This window comes from Rhinatrema bivittatum, chromosome 13 (assembly GCF_901001135.1).
Source record: "Rhinatrema bivittatum chromosome 13, aRhiBiv1.1, whole genome shotgun sequence".
In the NCBI taxonomy this organism is placed as follows: Eukaryota; Metazoa; Chordata; class Amphibia; order Gymnophiona; family Rhinatrematidae; genus Rhinatrema; species Rhinatrema bivittatum.
In genome coordinates this window covers 78,678,506-78,696,930 of record NC_042627.1, presented here as the reverse complement: position 1 = coordinate 78,696,930, position 18,425 = coordinate 78,678,506, and the positions used below count along the sequence as shown (strand labels likewise).

General features: G+C 47.1%; 1 protein-coding gene across 1 annotated transcript in view; it reads left to right on the top strand.

The window, feature by feature from the left end:
* IGDCC3 (immunoglobulin superfamily DCC subclass member 3) overlaps positions 1-16,066 on the top strand; it is a 150,649-nt gene extending 134,583 nt beyond the window's left edge. The window contains exons 13-14 of the mRNA XM_029575226.1: positions 2,878-3,085; positions 4,376-16,066. Of these exons, the coding sequence (XP_029431086.1) occupies positions 2,878-3,085; positions 4,376-4,543 (376 nt within the window). The 3' untranslated portion in view covers positions 4,544-16,066. The remainder of the gene's footprint in view (positions 1-2,877; positions 3,086-4,375) is intronic.
* The last annotated feature ends 2,359 nt before the right edge of the window (positions 16,067-18,425 follow it).

Sequence of the window (18,425 nt, the reverse complement as noted above, 5' to 3'; positions counted from 1 at the left end):
GAATCCTAGGGTTCTCCTATTATCAAGGGGTTTTTTTAATATTATGGGGTTGGGAGGATTGTATTTAAGGTATTTGGATTTACTACTGATGTGTTTAGATGTTTAGATTTTTGATTGGTTTTGGGGGGAGGAAATGAAGGTATTTTTGCATTACCCCTAGTGCAGTGTTTCCCAACCCAGTGTGTCATGAGACCAGCTCAGGCGTGCCATGCAAAAAATCACCACTGTCTGATGCTGTGGTCCAGATCAACACCTCACAGCAATAAAAGACACCAATCAGGAGCTGCGTTCTGAGCACGCATGCAGTCTCGTAATCTCGCATGGCTCTCCTTCCTAATTACAGAGCCCCAGAGCATGGAAACTAACGGGAAGCATGCATTGCTGCTTTATCAAGCCTATAGAGGGAGCTGGAGTCTGGGAGTGGGGCGGTTTCTTCTTGGCATGGAACTGAGGGGACAGGAGAGAGAGAGGAGGGCTCCATGCATGGTGAGGAGAGGGGTAGGCAGTGAGGAACAGAGGGCGCAAGATGTAATGTGCACGGCGCTGTGCGTGACATAAAGAAAGAGCTGAGAATGCAGAGAGGGATGAGGGGGTCCTGAAGGGATCAAATTGTGGCTGAAGCCCAGGGAACTGTTACTGAAACATGGGGAAGCTGTGGATAACCCACAAAGGCATCTCCAGTGCCACGGGAGCCATTCAGATGATGGGAGAAATTCCCAGGTAACAATTGGAGGAAGAAACCCAGCAGCCGTTGTCTGTGTACACTGTGTATCAGATACTGTGTATGAACTTAACTGTACACACACAGATATAGGTAAGCACCGTAGTCTGTGTACACTGTGTATCAGATACTGTGTATGAACTTAACTGTACACACACAGATATAGGTAAGCACCGTAGTCTGTGTACACTGTGTACCAGATACTGTGTATGAACTTAACTGTACACACACAGATATAGGTAAGCACCGTAGTCTGTGTACACTGTGTATCATATACTGTGTATGAACTTAACTGTACACACACAGATATAGGTAAGCACCGTTGTCTGTGTACACTGTGTATTAGATACTGTGTATGAACTTAACTGAACACACAGATATAGGTAAGCACCGTAGTCTGTGTACACTGTGTATCAGATACTGTGTATGAACTTAACTGTACACACACAGATATAGATAAGCACTTTGTGTATGAACTTAACTGTACACACACAGATATAGATAAGCACCGTTGTCTGTGTACACTGTGTATTAGATACTGTGTATGAACTTAACTGAACACACAGATATAGGTAAGCACCGTAGTCTGTGTACACTGTGTATCAGATACTGTGTATGAACTTAACTGTACACACACAGATATAGATAAGCACTTTGTGTATGAACTTAACTGTACACACACAGATATAGATAAGCACTTTGTGTATGACCTTAACTGTACACACAGATATAGATAAGCATTTTGTGAATGAACTTAACTGTACACACACAGATATAGATAAGCACTTTGTGTATGACCTTAACTGTACACACAGATAAAGATAAGCATTTTGTGAATGAACTTAACTGTACACACACAGATATAGGTAAGCACCGTTGTCTGTGTACACTGTGTATTAGATACTGTGTATGAACTTAACTGAACACACAGATATAGGTAAGCACCGTTGTCTGTGTACACTGTGTATCATATACTGTGTATGACCTTAACTGTACACACACAGATATAGGTAAGCACCGTTGTCTGTGTACACTGTGTATCATATACTGTGAATGAACTTATCTATATCTGTGTGTGTACAGTTAAGCACTTTGTGTATGAACTTAACTGTACACACACAGATATAGATAAGCACCGTTGTCTGTGTACACTGTGTATTAGATACTGTGTATGAACTTAACTGTACACACACACAGATATAGATAAGCACTTTGTGTATGAACTTAACTGTACACACACAGATATAGGTAAGCACCGTTGTCTGTGTACACTGTGTATTATATACTGTGTATGAACTTAACTGTACACACACAGATATAGGTAAGCACCGTTGTCTGTGTACACTGTGTATTATATACTGTGTATGAACTTAACTGTACACACACAGATAGAGGTAAGCACAGCTGTGCGGGGAAGCCGTGACACGGGCACAGCAATTTAATTTTAAAAAGCACTGGAAAGGGGTCCGTGCGTGTCTCTGCCAGTGCTTCCTTCGCTCTTTTGGCCCTGCACTGCCTGCTCCGTGGACTTTGAGGTGCCACTTAATCTTATTGTAGCTGTGCCTTGGGCTTGAAAGGTTGGGAAATGCTGCCCTAGTCAGCATAGGCATTGTTTTGTTGTTTTGGTATATTTACAAGCCTGCATTAGAGTTTGTTGTATTTTATATTGTTTTTAGGTGCTTATTTGTGTATTGAATTTGGAATTGTATTTTTTAGTCTTGCTGTGAAGCACTTTGGCCAGTCCTTTCTTGGATTGAAGTGGTGGGTTCAGGGGCAGATTCCCACTGACGACCGCCCCGGGGATTCGCCGCCCCAGAGATACCACGTGGTCTGCCGAGCGCGGCTCTGTCACAGCCGCGCTCGGCAGACCACGTGACTAGAGCGACCGGCCCACCGGGGGATGCCCGATCCCCCGATAGGCCAATCCGCCCCTGGGTGGGTTATAAAGTCAAAGATAAGCTAAAGATAGGAGGCACCTGGTGCATGATGGGGAACAAGTTAAAAATAAGTCATTTTTCATGGTGTGATGGCCCAGCATTGTTGCTCCCGGCCAAGGGTGAGTGGGGAGTAAGAAATGCTATTCGGAGCCTTTCCAAGGACTCCCATTCTGTCAGCTCTTCCTGTCTCACGTCTTTCTCGCTCTTTTGCTTTACCAGGCTTCTCATGTGTAAGGCCGCTCCAGACCAGCTCTCTACCCCTCAAGTGCCCCGGACTCAGTGGAACAATTCCAGCCTTGCTCTGAACGGTGCTGGCCACGGGGACCAGGATGAGCCGGAGAGCAGCAGAAAGCAACTTGATATGAATGAACTGGAAAGGCTATTCCCAGCATCCCCTGCTCAGGATCTGATTAGTACGGCACAAGCGGTAAGTTAGGAGAGAGGAAAGGCTATTCCCAGCATCCCCTGCTCAGGATCTGATTAGTACGGCACAAGCGGTAAGTTAGGAGAGAGGAAAGGCTATTCCCAGCATCCCCTGCTCAGGATCTGATTAGTACGGCACAAGCGGTAAGTTAGGAGAGAGGAAAGGCTATTCCCAGCATCCCCTGCTCAGGATCTGATTAGTACGGCACAAGCGGTAAGTTAGGAGAGAGGAAAGGCTATTCCCAGCATCCCCTGCTCAGGATCTGATTAGTACGGCACAAGCGGTAAGTTAGGAGAGAGGAAAGGCTATTCCCAGCATCCCCTGCTCAGGATCTGATTAGTATGGCACAAGCGGTAAGTTAGGAGAGAGGAAAGGCTATTCCCAGCAGCCCCTGCTCTGGATCCGCAGTAAGAGGGGAGCAGTAAATTGCAGGCCAACGCAAATGAACTCCTTGCGGTTGTCTTTAATGGGTCAGTCTGATTAATTTCCTCCCAGGAAAGCTCCCGGGTAGCACGTAGGGAACACAGGTAGGAAGGGAACTACGGTCTATAGTCCCGGGCTGAGGATCGTAGCTGCAGTGTCTGAGCCAGATGGGGAGAAAGGGGAAAAGGGTTAAAAATTAGGAAAAAAGCCAGGTAGAAGGTTCATGAATCTGTAGCCCAATAGAATCCGGTTCTGATTGAGCCGGAAGCTCGAAGCAGAAGAAAATATGCCAAGTCAATAAAAAATATATATTGTAGGCTATTTTAATGAAAAAGTAAATAATGATGGGAAAATGTATGCTTTATTCTTTTATTTTTTTTAGGTACTCAAGATGTTAATCCATAAACAGACTTTTTTTTTTTGTACCAATTGTTTAGAAATTTCAGAAGAAAATACAAAAGGCTTCATAATTTAGGGAACCCGTCAGCACAGGAGAGGGGATTTCGTGGACGATATTAGAACGCTTGCATTCTCTGTCCTCTCAGAGCCCTTGAACCTAGTGGCCCAGGAGCAAGGCAACAGGCCAAAATGGCATGGAAAATGCACGTTGTTCTGCTCTTTATCGAAATTAAATATGTAGTGTGCAACTGAAAAGGGGAAGAATTGATTATTCCTTAAATGACTTTCTTTCAAATTTATGAATTAATCGTCAGTGGGGAGGGGGTTTCTGTAATTTTTACTCCATAAAGTTTTGTGCTGTATGGTAATGTATGTATTGTATTGGCCATTGAAGAGGTTAATGTGCCTACATTAACTGTGGGCTTTGGATACATTTTCCTTGGGTAATTCCCTTACTTCTGTCCCCCACAGCCGAATCCTGTGCTGCCTGCCTCCCACAACGAAACGCAGGTCACCATGCTAACGCTGGATGAGTTCACCATTACGGAAGAGCAGAACCCTACTTCAGAAGACACATCTTTGGATCTTCACGACGCCCCACAAGAAGACGCCCAACACAGCTCCACCAAGGAAGGATAAATACCAAGTCTTCAAGCCTCTCGTAGGGCTCACCAAGAACCATTGTCACATCTGGTGATGTCTTTACTGAGACTTTCCAATCTCAGGTCAATTTGAAAGTTCTATAGGCTGTTATTTTTTATTTTTTTTAATTATTATTTTTATATATATAAATATATATATAAATATATATAAATATATATATATGGCCTTTTGGGGGCCCCATGAAATCTATCTCTGATCTGTCTCAGGCCTTTCGTATGCTTCTTGCATTATCATGGCTGGTCATGATTATTTTTTCTGAAACTTCTAAAGGTTCCCTGTGCCCGGTCTCTTCACGCCGGCCACGTTTGGGTCACGTATGAAGGCCTTCCCCTCTCTTCCAGTACTCTGTATCATGGGGAAAACACGCTCTGGTCTTCCCTGCCTCGATGGCATCGTCAGCACTAGTTCCACCCAACATTCGTTTTCATTTGGTTTTCTTCAATATTTGTTTTCCAAAAATGGCAGGATTAAGTTGCATCCAGCCAAGTGACTCGAGAAAACGAACGGCATCATCAGCATTGACTTTCACCAAAGGCCATTTTTACCCACAGAGTGGATAGTATTCTACATTTCTCTATATCTCAGGATGTGGACTTTTTTTTTTTTTTTTTCAATGAACAAAGAAAACCTTAAATGAATGAATACTGTGTCAAATGCAGCCTACACGAGGGCTACTGAAAGACTTGGATGGAGAACTCTCCAAGAACCTACCTCACCCGAAATGAATGTCTTGTGGAAAGCAGCGAGTACCTACCTGTGTCTTCCTTGGGTATTTTGTAACGAGTAATAGAACGTACGGAAAGCACTTGGGTCAGAGCCTACTTCCAACTACCTCAGAAATCACGCTTCATATCTGCCATCTCCGCGGATTGCTCTTAGTTTTAATTCAAACGCTTGAATATTTTTGTTTCAATGTACAAGCACTTCCAAAAGATTGCGAAAAAAAAAAAAGCGAATGTTCTACCTCAGTATTTTCTAGAAGTTTCTAATTTTTTATTTTTTTGGGTGTGTGTATGTTTTGCACACGAGTGTGTGTGCCATCGGGACCTTTTCTTCTCCCAAGGCGAGTATTGGCTCCATATTCTCATGGCGATCCGAAAACAAACACAGAAGGCTAAAGAACAGTAAATGGGTTGTATAAAGTGAAGTGGTTGTTGTGTGACGCCATTTCAGCAGTGTTACGTTTGTTTTTTTTTTCTAGGTGAGTCACTTGTGTTTGTGTAGCTGTGCTATAAGAAAGCATTGGTGCGGACTCGTGCCCTCTGGATGTCCATTCATAAACTAAAGAGAGGCTTTCTGTGGAGCCCTTGCAGGATTGCCAGCTCTCATTGACTTCTGGAACCATCCATTTTCATGTAGCCTTCATGTAATCTACTGAGAAATGAACTTTCTTCTGGAGGCTGTAGTCCAATCGGAGGTGAATCCTGTGTTCAAGGAGCTGACTTCCTTCTGCCTGAAGAACAGGCCCTAGCACAAGGGGATTACTTGTCATAGCTGAGAAGGTGACACCTGGACATTTTACATATAGCTTTTAGTGACTTGTGCCTAAGCATTTGGTTGTTCCTTACCCAGCTTCATCCCACTACCCACTTTAGGACTTCCATGGTAGAGCATGGACTGGGTGCCAAGGTTTTTACCGCTGGGATCTCAGTTCCTCTCTGCTTGTGAGTGCAGGTTGCAGATGCGCTCAGATTGATCTGATGAACTTGGTCCGTGCTCTACCCAGCTTTCCTTTCCTCTAGCCCTGGGTTGGGACAATTAATTTCCAGTAGCAGATGTCAAGAAGGGAAATGTCTTCTGTAGTTGCCTCAGAAAATCCCACTGTTCTTACGTCTCCTCCTAAAAGGATTCCCTTATCGAATGCATTCTTGGAGATTTCCCACTCCCTTCCCCTCTAAAATTGCCCATTCGGGAGCTTTTCAACACCAGAACCCAGTGACGTAGTAAAAGACCAGCCTTGAAATATCTGAGAGAGGGCTGCCTGGGATAAAGTGTTTATTACTGACCAGGGGCCGCACATGTACCTGCAGCTACTGAGTGAGTTACTGCCCGGTGTCCAGTGAGGTTTCCATTAGCAAACTGGAAAACAAACCTTCCAGCTTTCCAGGCAATTTATAGCTGTCACCCCAAAAGAAATGGGCTTCTCCGTGTGCACATTGCTGGCAGCTCTGTGACCCATTAGCGTATGCAGAACATTTTAAATGGCTCGTCCTTGTGTGCCACAATACCGTAAGGGATTCTCGGCTACGGCTGGCTGCTCCCGATTAGAAACACAGGCAGGGGAAGGTCACCCCATGCCCAGCCACAAGGCATTGTCAGAGTAGCGAGTCACGAGAAGACCGACAGTCTTAATAAAGAAGATTGTGACTGCCACTGGGAAGCTCATTGTTGGGCTGCAGAGATAGTGCAGTGTGGCAGGCTAGCGCCAGGTGCTGGGGGCCGTTCTGGGTTTCAGGCTCCCCTCCCCGTGCATTCTGCTCCTCGTCTCCCTGCTGCGAGCTCTAGTCCAGAGGCAAGTCTTTTCGAACTCCCATTGCAAAGGCCTCGGGCTGGAAAGCAGAGCAGCCAGGGCCAGGCTGCACGGGGATAGTACTCTGTCAGGCAGCAGAGGGTCCTTGTCTTCTGAGGACAGTGAGGGAGGTACCGGGCGTTGGGAATCTAGAGTGGGTGGAAAGGTCATGCTGGCATGAAGTTGGGTTGGCGACCCAAGGTTTGCTTCTCTGCTTCAGCAGGTTTCTCAGATGACTCTCAGGTTGTGCAGGAAGGACCTGGTTCTGTCCCTCTACATGCATGGCCCGTGCTTAGGGCCAGGGCACTGGCCCCCAGCCCAGATGACCCTAACTGGCCTGCTGTCGTGCACAGTCTGGTCTCTATTAACGAAAGCTGAAATATTTTGGTGGTCATTCTGCTGAGAAACAATTCCTCAAAGGCGCCTTAGGGCAGCTGTTTATTTCCATGCTGGTGGTGATATTTTAGATCTATTTTTATACAGTAGTTTATCAGATGTAATGTGTTTTATTAAAAACAAAGTTAGTCAGGAAATCCTTATTTTGTTAAGTAAATAGAAATTAAATGTAATGACCTTAATGATTCGACATTACTTCCCCCTCCCTTGTTTGCTGTGCGTGCAGGTTGGAAGCGTCTGCCTCCGGTGACCTTTACACCTTGGGGCAGTGAATTCCTGCAGAAGCCTCTTTAAATCTCTCCTCTTGGATCCCGGACGAGGCAGCAGTGTGAGTCACACTTGCTAGCTAAAGAGATGCTCGTCTTCCCGCGGATTTTTTGTCGTTGTTCTCTTCCCACAATAGGACCTCTGCACTATCTGCCTTTCTTCTAGTATTTTGGCCCGGCAGTTTTTCTCCTCCTTTTGGGCTTCCAGCTCAGTCAGAACCAATCTCTTGGGCACCAGCAGCCATCGTTTGCAGCCACCCATGATGTTTGCCCTGTTATAACCCCATCTCCTAGCGAGCCCAGCCAGGGCCCACCGACTGCAGCTCTCTCGAGCTCGGTTCACATACGCTCTACATTTTGACTGAGACTCTCCGCTTCGTCCTGCTCCCCCCACCCCCGAGCTGCGAATGCCACCTCCACAGCCCTGGCGAAACTGAGGAATCGAACCCAAGTCCTTTGCATGGCAGCGCACGGCGCTGGTACTGAGTCAGGGGGGGGGGGAGGGGGGCAGGTCACCCCTTTCTGCCAGCCTGAAGTGCTGCTGCCGAGGGTCACGAACTCGGGTCAGGAGGCGCGCTCTATGCATTCGGTAAGTGTCCCTTGAGCGGTGGCTGTTTCAGCTGACCCAGGGAGGTGGTGGGTCGCACAGTGGCTTAGCTTCCTGACCTGGGTTTTCTAGAACGCCTTTCAGTCTTTCCTCCAGAGGCGTCACAGCCTCGTCCATGGCAGGCCTAGTTCCCAGCTCCAGCCTCTGAAATGCTCGGCCTTAATCTCATAGGCACCATTTATCTTGCTGGCTCCCTGATGAGTACCCCTGCCCCAGTTAACAGGCATTTCCATGGGCCCTGAATGGCTGAGGTGGGGGAGGATGAAATCTGATTACTTCTGCTGCCCCAGGAGGATCTTTAATGTGAATAAGTGCTCTGTTTCGCCGAGCCATCCAGATGTGGTCTGTCTCATCTACAGTCGCTCGGTGACCCCCATCTCTGCGCACTCTGCTTACATTTTCCTATTCATTGCTACCCCTAATTCCATGGTACAACAGCAGCACAATCCTTTTACATGTGCTTGATTTGCTAGTCAGAGTATGTTTTTTAATTAGCCTCAGACGCAGCAGAGCTAACCTGACTGAAGAAAACCAAGCTGCAGTCTTCGCCTCATACCTCATCAGAGGGAGGTGTGCAGAGGCTTAGGAACACAATCTGATTTTCCTCAACTGCGTTGTTTCTGCAGTAAAAAAAAAAAAAATGTCGACTGACAGTAGGAAAATGATCCACCAAGATGCGAGGGTCTTGAAAATGTCATCGTGTACTGCCTCTTCCTTCCCATCACGCGCTCGTAGTAATTATTCTGCCTCCTCCGCATCTGAAGACGCATTGATGGTCCCTGGTGATATGGCCCTGAGATTATCACTGTGGTAACTTTGTAGTGCAACAGGCCGTAGTGCCCCAATGCCCGCTGTGGGAGAGGGCAGAGTGCAGCTCACTTCAGGTGGGCGTGCGGCAGAAAGCAAAGCTTCATTTCAGGGTCTATAGCCCTGTCTGCGGGCCGCAAGAGACCCATTCTCGGCACCAGGGGAGAGCTGGAGATGTCGCTTTCAGGAGCACACAGCTGGTTTCTGACTTCCTTAGAAAAAGAAGCAGCGGGAGAGAGAAGGGCCTAGAAGGTTGGGTTATCTTTAAGTCTTAATAAAGGTTCCAGTGATTCAGTAAGGTTAAAAGTAAAATAAACCTGTCCTTAACGCAGGCTTGGAAGGAAGATGCCTGCAAGCATCCAGACGCTTTCATTCTCCTGCGTCGCTTTGCTGCCTTTGCCCGTTTTAAGTCTAATTTCCATGCAACTTTTGTGGTTCTCCAGTTTCCTGAAAGCAATCAGTTTGCCTCCTCTGGCTCCTGCATGCATCCTGATGGTGCTCGTCCTCCTCCGGGCTGACTGGCAGTGAGCCTGTGAGGTTTAAATGCTGTACCTCTCGGTTCTTTTCGTGTTTTAAAATATTAATGGAATGGATCTGTTTCTTCCCACACTGAAAATAATTCCAGCTTGGCTCCCTGGAACGTACTCTAGCTCCCTGCTTCCTGCCCCCTCCTCGTCCTCGCCATTCTCTGCCAGAAAGGACTGAACCCCCTTTTCCCCCTTCTAGTTTGATAAACCCGTTTTCATCTTTTGCCTTCAAAAACTCTGCCCCGGTGCTCATCGTTCCCTAATCTTCCCGTTTGCATTCTCCTCTTTCCCATGTTGGCATGGGTTGCCTGATCAGATGCACACAATCCTCCCAACCTTTGAACAGCCCTGCATCTGGTGCCACGAATCTGGCTGAGCAAACGTTACTTCCCTGTACGTACCAGGAGCAGTCCAACCCCACAAGCCTCTCTCCGTGGTTCCTGAACTCATTGTAAACCACAAAATTCTATTACCTGCCACTTTCTGGTCATCCCTGGCTGCCCCCTCTCCTCCCTTTATTTTCTGGTAAAAATGTCTTTTGCTCATTCTATTCTGACTCGAGAAAGGGAGTATCAGCTCCCGAAAGCAAGTCAGGAAATGTATTTTTAGTCTAATAGTGAAGTTAATCCATCTTAAGAAACGAGGAACGTGAAGATACAGAGAACTCAAACTGCATCCTTAATCTGATATAATCAATGGTCGAGGTTCCAACAATACATTCTTTGTTGTGGTTAACAATTAATTCACGCCCTTAAGATTTTTCCCTCATCTTCCCTGCTGTGCTGCAGACCCTGCCTGGTCACCAGCTTTACCCTCCACCAAGGATCCTCTGTGCTCACCTCTGGGCTTTCACGATCTTCAACAAACTCTTTGCTTCCAGCAACTGCACTGGGAGGCCCTTGCGTGAAGTCACCTGATCCGTCATTTTACAGGCCCCAGGCCAGTGCAATGCATGATCTCCTCGTCACTGTCAGCTCAGTGGGAATGCTCTGCATGAGTATTGTAGACACAATTCAGACTCCCAGCTTGCATGTTAAGTACTGGGCTGTAGGCCTGCTTGCTGTATTTTCCTGTAGGATGTCATAGTTACACTTCAGTAGTAGATCCACCATTACCCTAATAAAATGGGGATGTCTGTAACGTGATTAGTGAGGCGATGCAAAAACTATGTATAAATAATTGTACACTTGTTTGTGTTCTGCGTTGGGCTGGAGTGGTTTGACATGCTACGGATCAGCTTTTGAGGTGTCTTTTCCAGTTTTTCTTGATGTGCTGTTTTGATTACTGTGGTGTCAGGTCAATCCTGTTCTCTGAGTGGTACAGTAAACAGAAACGGAGATCAGCGATGCTCGGCCCGAGCGGCAGGCATTCATTCTTCCCTGGGATGTGATGTTTAAGGCTTTCACAGTTAGTGTTGACCAAACTCAAGCTTGCCTCCCTTGCTCCCTTGAGAGGCTCACTTTACAAGACGGGCGACTGTTTTGCAGATTGGGTCTTTCCTTGGGAATCTTGTTGGGCTGTTTCCTAATCTTTTATTGAAAAATGGGACCCACTTGAAGGTGGCACCTACAAGAATTGTCTGTCTTCTCTCGATGAAGGAACTTGTCCCGGGGATGCCACCCTTTGAGTGTGCTGTTCCTTCTCCGTGACATCAGAAGTGGGTTTCTTACTCCCCAAGTCCAGCAAGTCTCGCTCTGAGACAGCCGCTATCTCAGGGAAACTTTCTCTCTTTGCGTTTAGTTCAACGAGGACTAGTTTTAAACAGGGTATTTCACACCGTTAGATTCAGGTGTTCATTTGTGAGGTAACTGTCTTCCTTTGTAAAAATAAATGCATACATTCAGTTTACAAAAAGTATATTAATAGCGGGTTGGAAAAAGAACCAAAAGGTGGGTTTGGAATTTTTATGACTTCTGCTTATAATGAAAAGAGAACTACAGATGGATAAGTGCTTTGTTTGACCCTGCTGTGCTGCCTCTGCCTCACTCTGTCCGTTCTGTGTCTTACGACGATGCCACTGTGCTGCGCTTCGGGAGCAAATCAGACCCAAGACTGGAAGGGTTCAGGATCCATGGCTGTAGCATGTCCCAAATCCTGAGTGTGTGTGTGCATGAGCAGATCGAGGGAGCAACACAAAAAGATTTAGTGACGTCTACTGCAAAATGCCAGGAGCTTGATGTTACGCAAGCTTCCCCAGACTTTCACAGTCTGGGGCTTTTTCCCATCTGTTTCTTTTTGCCTCTTGTAATATTCCTAGGCCTGGCTGTGCCAATTGTGCAAGACCTTTTAGAAGGTCGATCACACAGGGACTCCAGCAGGACAAGGCTGCAGGGAGGCCATTTTTAACCCCTTGCCTGCTGTCTGCCAGTTTGGCCATGGTGTAATCCACGAAGAAAACGTTTCCCAGCTCTGCAGAGGTTGCACCTATAATCACATAAGACCTTTGGATGGAAGCAAGAGTTGTCAAGAGTCTGGTGTGAAACGTGAGGAGCAGTAATTCAGGGAAATAAGCAAGTACCATGCCGCTTGTTCTCCTCCACAGCAGCTAAAGGCGTGGGTGGGCTTCCCCATCCCATGCTCCTTTCCCAGGGGGTGGGCGAGTGTAAACAACACATGCACATTGTCACTTGCCAACCTCTGCGTGCTCCTATGCTCCTGATCGTCCCCCACCACACAAAAAACAGCAGATGTGCCCGGGATGGTTTAACACTGGGTTCTCATAGGCGGTTTGTAAAAGGAAAGTGCCCGAAATCCAAACTGTACGCCGAAATCCTCTGCTGCTGGTGGAAGGCGGCAAGAACCATCTCGCAGTTGTTCAAGGTCAGGGCTGATGTTTGAAAGAACAAAAAAAGGGTTTTAGAAATGGAACAGAAATTAGAGAATGTTTGAAATAACAGAAAAAGCTTTTTTGTAGGGGGGGGGGGGTTAATGCATTTTGTAAAGGTTTTAAATCTGCTTCAAGTTAAATATAAATACATTTAGTGTTGCACCAAAAAAACCCCCTGAGGCTGCACCCAGTCAAGGGACCAAGGCCAAAACTAGGGTAGGTGCTCGTTCCATGCCAAGATGAGAAGTCGGCTGCAGAGGAGCACGGCGGTAGCAGCTTAAGGGGCCGATGTAATAAGGTGCGCTGAAGCTGCCGCGGGTTTGTGCGCGCGGTTTCCTGCAAAGAGCCCTATACAGGGAAGTAATAAGGGTTTTCTGCGCAGGAAAAAAAGCACCTATGGCGCTTCCTGCGCGGATGCACGCTAATGGCACGCAAAGGAGGTGATTAGCTAATCATGGGCACTGCAGGGAGCCCTGCTAGTGCAGGTCTTTTACCGCCACGGTCAGAGCACGAGTTAAGTGTCTGCGCCGGCTCCGGGGGCCTATGTTGGCATCCAAGCATCCTGAAAGCCACCTAGCCGAGCGCCTATCTCGGTGTCTGAGTGGCCAGCTTCCCTGGGAGCTTTTCTCGACATCCGAGCAGCCAGATACATGGCCAGAAGAGCGCCTAGCTCTGTGCCCGAGCGGCAAGGTTGGTAATTGGCTAGGCGCCTTTATGGGTGCCCAGTCATTTAGATTCGTGACCAGCTCAGCACCTGAGCAGTAACATTTGCTAGGCGCTTTCTGGGTGCCAAAGCGTCCATATTCGCTCCCGGCTGAGTGCCTGTGTCGGCACCTGAGCACCAATCTCATTGCTATGCCAGTGTGAATTAGCATCCATGAAAATAATTTGCCCTGTTTTCTGCAGCACCGCTATTGAAATATTAAAAATACTTTCCAGGGTCATGCTTCCACTCAATAGGGAGACCCATTCGCTCGCTCGCTCGCTTTAATGCGCGGATGCGGCCGCTTATTACATAGGCCCTTACCACACTTAAGGTACGTGCATATCTCCATATGGGTGTGGATTTCTGCGCGCATATCATTTGCATTTTTTATTTTTTTTTACATCCCAATGAAGCACCAGCTTTAGCCGTGCGAAATGATCAAAACCCGCGCTCATAACTAGCGCCTGTTTTGCCGCTAAGAGTCCGTTAGCACAGCCTTTTCTGGCTCCTTGCAAAGAACGAAGCTCAGTCCTTCATGCTCCTTTGCAATCAGACTTCATACGTTTGAAAAAGTAGAAATGTTTAGAGAAGGTGTTTTGAAGCAATAACATGTGTGATTTGCATGTTCTGCTTCCGCTTTGTAGCATCCCCTTCAGCCCCTGTGCGCCTGCCCTGAACTTCTCTTTTTATGCTTTTTTTTTTCACTTCCTTCATGTTGATTTTGTTCAGTATTTTGAGATTGTGTGGTTAGACAGAAATAATTTCTAAGTCTGACTGTGAAACACAGTTTTTTAATCTTGTTTTTTACCTAATGAATTAAATGTGGTTATTCCTCTCCTGGAGTTGGACTCCATGCCATTTCGATGAAGACGGCAGCATCACGGTGCGCTGCATTAATCACAGACCCGCTTACGCCAGTAAGGGCGAGCTCATGGGCCTTCTGATACATCAAGGAGTGTGAAACCGGACTGAGCCAGGGCGCGCCCTCTGGCCTGGGGATCTGAGAATTCCGCAGCCGTAGTCCGGTGTGAGACGAGCAGGAACCTCAAGCAGCAGGTGTCTGCCTGTTCCTATTCTCCAGACTGCGTGCACATCTTCCGCGTGACTCCCTCTGCCTAAGAGGGTGCACAAGCTTATGGACGCATCTGATTGGCAAGTGCATTGTGGCCTTACTGTCCTCAGCTACACATTGACCAACACTTCCCCCTCCAATGGTACCAACAGTCTTGGCATCTTATAAAGAACAACCATTACCCTTAAATATTGCTAGAAAAGATCTACCACAATTTGCTTTTCAAACCGTCCCTTACAGAAATGTCCCGTGGCGCGCCCCTACAGAGGAACAATCCATCCCGTAGCGGAAGTCTACAGGGAGTCACTTCTCCGGTGTTTACAGAAATTCTGCAAATGGCTTCCAAACTGCATTCACTGTAATAATTTCAGTAGAAAGATGCGGAAAGATTTTTATAGCAAAAATGTTTGCTCAAGCTACAGTTGTCTGCCAAAACAATGGAATCTCTCTAGGGGCCTTTTCTGTTACAACCTGACAGACGTGAACGTGCCCAGAACTCTGTTGGGGCTCCAGCATGGGACAGAACATGTGTGTAGGAGCTGTAACACACAGGGGTCGTACATAGAGTTTTCAAATTCTGGAAGGACTCCAAACCTTTGTAATTAAAGAGTGTGAGGCATTTTGTTTTAAAGAAAAGAAATACAATGTATTGTGCTTGTAGTGTAGCATCCTTCCCGAGTATCTCTCTCCTACCTGTTACCTTGATCTGTGTATAGAACGTACAGAAAAGAGAGGGGAACGGGATGACTGTAAAGGGATCTGCGTCTGTCGCGAGTGGCAGCAGCCGAGGACCAGGGAAAGCTTTCGTATCTGAGAGGATGCTAGAAATGGAAAGGCTGGGACAAAGTTTTGCTCAACAAGCTCTCGTCCTCAGGCATGCGTCCGATCTTGGGCATGGATCTCTAAACGCTGGAGAGAAAATGCTGCATTAGTACCTCAAAGCTGTGCCAGCTCCCATCGCTGAAGGCAGTGGGGGATCATGTCCAGTCCTTGAGGACCACAAACGGATGTGCCTAATGAATATGCATGAGCTAGATTTGCATACACACTGCCTTAGTTGTGTACAGTTCGATCTCATGCATATTCCTTGGGGATATCCTGAAAAGCTGACCTGTTTGCAGCCCTCAAGGACTGGAAGTAACTACGCCAAGCTTAAGATGGCCTCCTTTGTATATTTTGCTGCTGTCTTTCCTTTGGGTTCTGTGTCTCACATGTGAAGGGACCGCTGTGACCCAAGCAGGCTTTAGCGCTCAGATCTAACTCATGCATGATCTGTGATTGTCGCCAGACTAACCCAGATCATCATGAGATCAACTCCAATCCAGGTTATCTGCCATCTCATCTCACTCCTATTGGAATACTTTACTTATGAGTTCTTCCAGGCATCCCACGTTGCTGAAAAGCTAAGACTCCCAGTTTTCTAATGGAGTGTGGCCTTTCTGGGTCAGGCAAACAGATCCATTGGAAACGTTTGCAAGAGGGACGTGGTAACTGAGCAAGGCATTCAGCATGCAGACAAGGTTTGGAAATCTTGAGCAGAATAGCTAGAACTTTTTGTCCCAGCACTATGATTTTAGGAATAAGCTGTTTAAAAGCCCACGTTGCAAAGCACTTTTGTATGATTCCTTTTTATCTTTCTGACCTGTCTGAGATCCAGTGAAACCTCTGATTCTTGGTCCTGTATAAAACACATTGCGACTGTATTTTGTAGTTTGTACTGTTTAGAATTAAGCCGGTGGCTTCTTGTAAAATGAGAATAAAGTAGATGGTAGTTCTGTAGGATCCGAGTGTTGCCTCGTCATTGCTGACTCCAGGCTGTGGGGTCGGAGGTTAGGGGAGTGTCAGGCACGTTTCTGGGATGGCTTAGAATGTCACCATGGAGATAAGGTGACCTGAGCGTGATTTATAACACATGAAGTCACTACATGCAGGCAGCTGGATTATTTTATAGGAAGAACTGGGGGTGTAATGAATCACTGAGTAATATCAGAAAACAGAACCAACTGATGCAGTCTAAACATAGACAGCCATCTTAGTTACACGTCATTAGCACACCCACGTGCTTTACAAGGCACAATGTCTGTACAGATAGATACACCTGAAAAGGAAAGTCACCATGAATATACAGCCATTGCACAATCACAACTGACTAGGACAATCACCACATATCTACGGGCATCTGATTGTCCCACCTGGCTGGAATGGTCACCATAGATATACGGTTACCGGACAGTCACACCTGGCTAGGGTGGTCACCACAGATATACAGGCATCGGGCAGAAACACCTTGGTAGGATAGTCACCACAGATACACAAGCATCGGGCAGTCACACCTTGGTAGGATAGTCACCACAGATATACAGGCATCGGGCAGAAACACCTTGGTAGGATAGTCACCACAGATACACAAGCATCGGGCAGAAACACCTTGGTAGGATAGTCACCACAGATACACAAGCATCGGGCAGTCACACCTTGGTAGGATAGTCACCACAGATATACAGGCATCGGGCAGTCACACCTTGGTAGGATAGTCACCACAGATACACAAGCATCGGGCAGTCACACCTTGGTAGGATAGTCACCACAGATATACAGGCATCGGGCAGTCACACCTTGGTAGGATAGTCACCACAGATATACAGGCATCGGGCAGAAACACCTTGGTAGGATAGTCACCACAGATACACAAGCATCGGGCAGTCACACCTTGGTAGGATAGTCACCACAGATATACAGGCATCGGGCAGTCACACCTTGGTAGGATAGTCACCACAGATATACAGGCATCGGGCAGTCACACCTTGGTAGGATAGTCACCACAGATACACAAGCATCGGGCAGTCACACCTTGGTAGGATAGTCACCATAGATATACAGGCATCGGGCAGAAACACCTTGGTAGGATAGTCACCACAGATATACAGGCATCGGACAGTCGCACCTTGGTAGGATAGTCACCACAGATATACAGGCATCGGGCAGAAACACCTTGGTAGGATAGTCACCACAGATATACAGGCATCGGGCAGAAACACCTTGGTAGGATAGTCACCACAGATACACAAGCATCGGGCAGTCACACCTTGGTAGGATAGTCACCACAGATATACAGGCATCGGGCAGTCACACCTTGGTAGGATAGTCACCACAGATATACAGGCATCGGGCAGTCACACCTTGGTAGGATAGTCACCACAGATATACAGGCATCGGGCAGAAACACCTTGGTAGGATAGTCACCACAGATATACAGGCATCGGACAGTCACACCTTGGTAGGATAGTCACCACAGATACACAGGCATCGGGCAGTCACACCTTGGTAGGATAGTCACCACAGATATACAGGCATCGGGCAGTCACACCTTGGTAGGATAGTCACCACAGATATACAGGCATCGGGCAGAAACACCTTGGTAGGATAGTCACCACAGATATACAGGCATCGGGCAAAAACACCTTGGTAGGATAGTCACCACAGATATACAGGCATCGGGCAGTCACACCTTGGTAGGATAGTCACCACAGATATACAGGCATCGGGCAGAAACACCTTGGTAGGATAGTCACCACAGATATACAGGCATCGGGCAGTCACACCTTGGTAGGATAGTCACCACAGATATACAGGCATCGGGCAGTCACACCTTGGTAGGATAGTCACCACAGATATACAGGCATCGGGCAGTCACACCTTGGTAGGATAGTCACCACAGATATACAGGCATCGGGCAGAAACACCTTGGTAGGATAGTCACCACAGATATACAGGCATCGGGCAGAAACACCTTGGTAGGATAGTCACCACAGATATACAGGCATCGGGCAGTCACACCTTGGTAGGATAGTCACCACAGATACACAAGCATCGGGCAGTCACACCTTGGTAGGATAGTCACCACAGATATACAGGCATCGGGCAGTCACACCTTGGTAGGATAGTCACCACAGATATACAGGCATCGGGCAGTCACACCTTGGTAGGATAGTCACCACAGATATACAGGCATCGGGCAGAAACACCTTGGTAGGATAGTCACCACAGATATACAGGCATCGGGCAGTCACACCTTGGTAGGATAGTCGCCACAGATATACAGGCATCGGGCAGAAACACCTTGGTAGGAAAGTCGCCACAG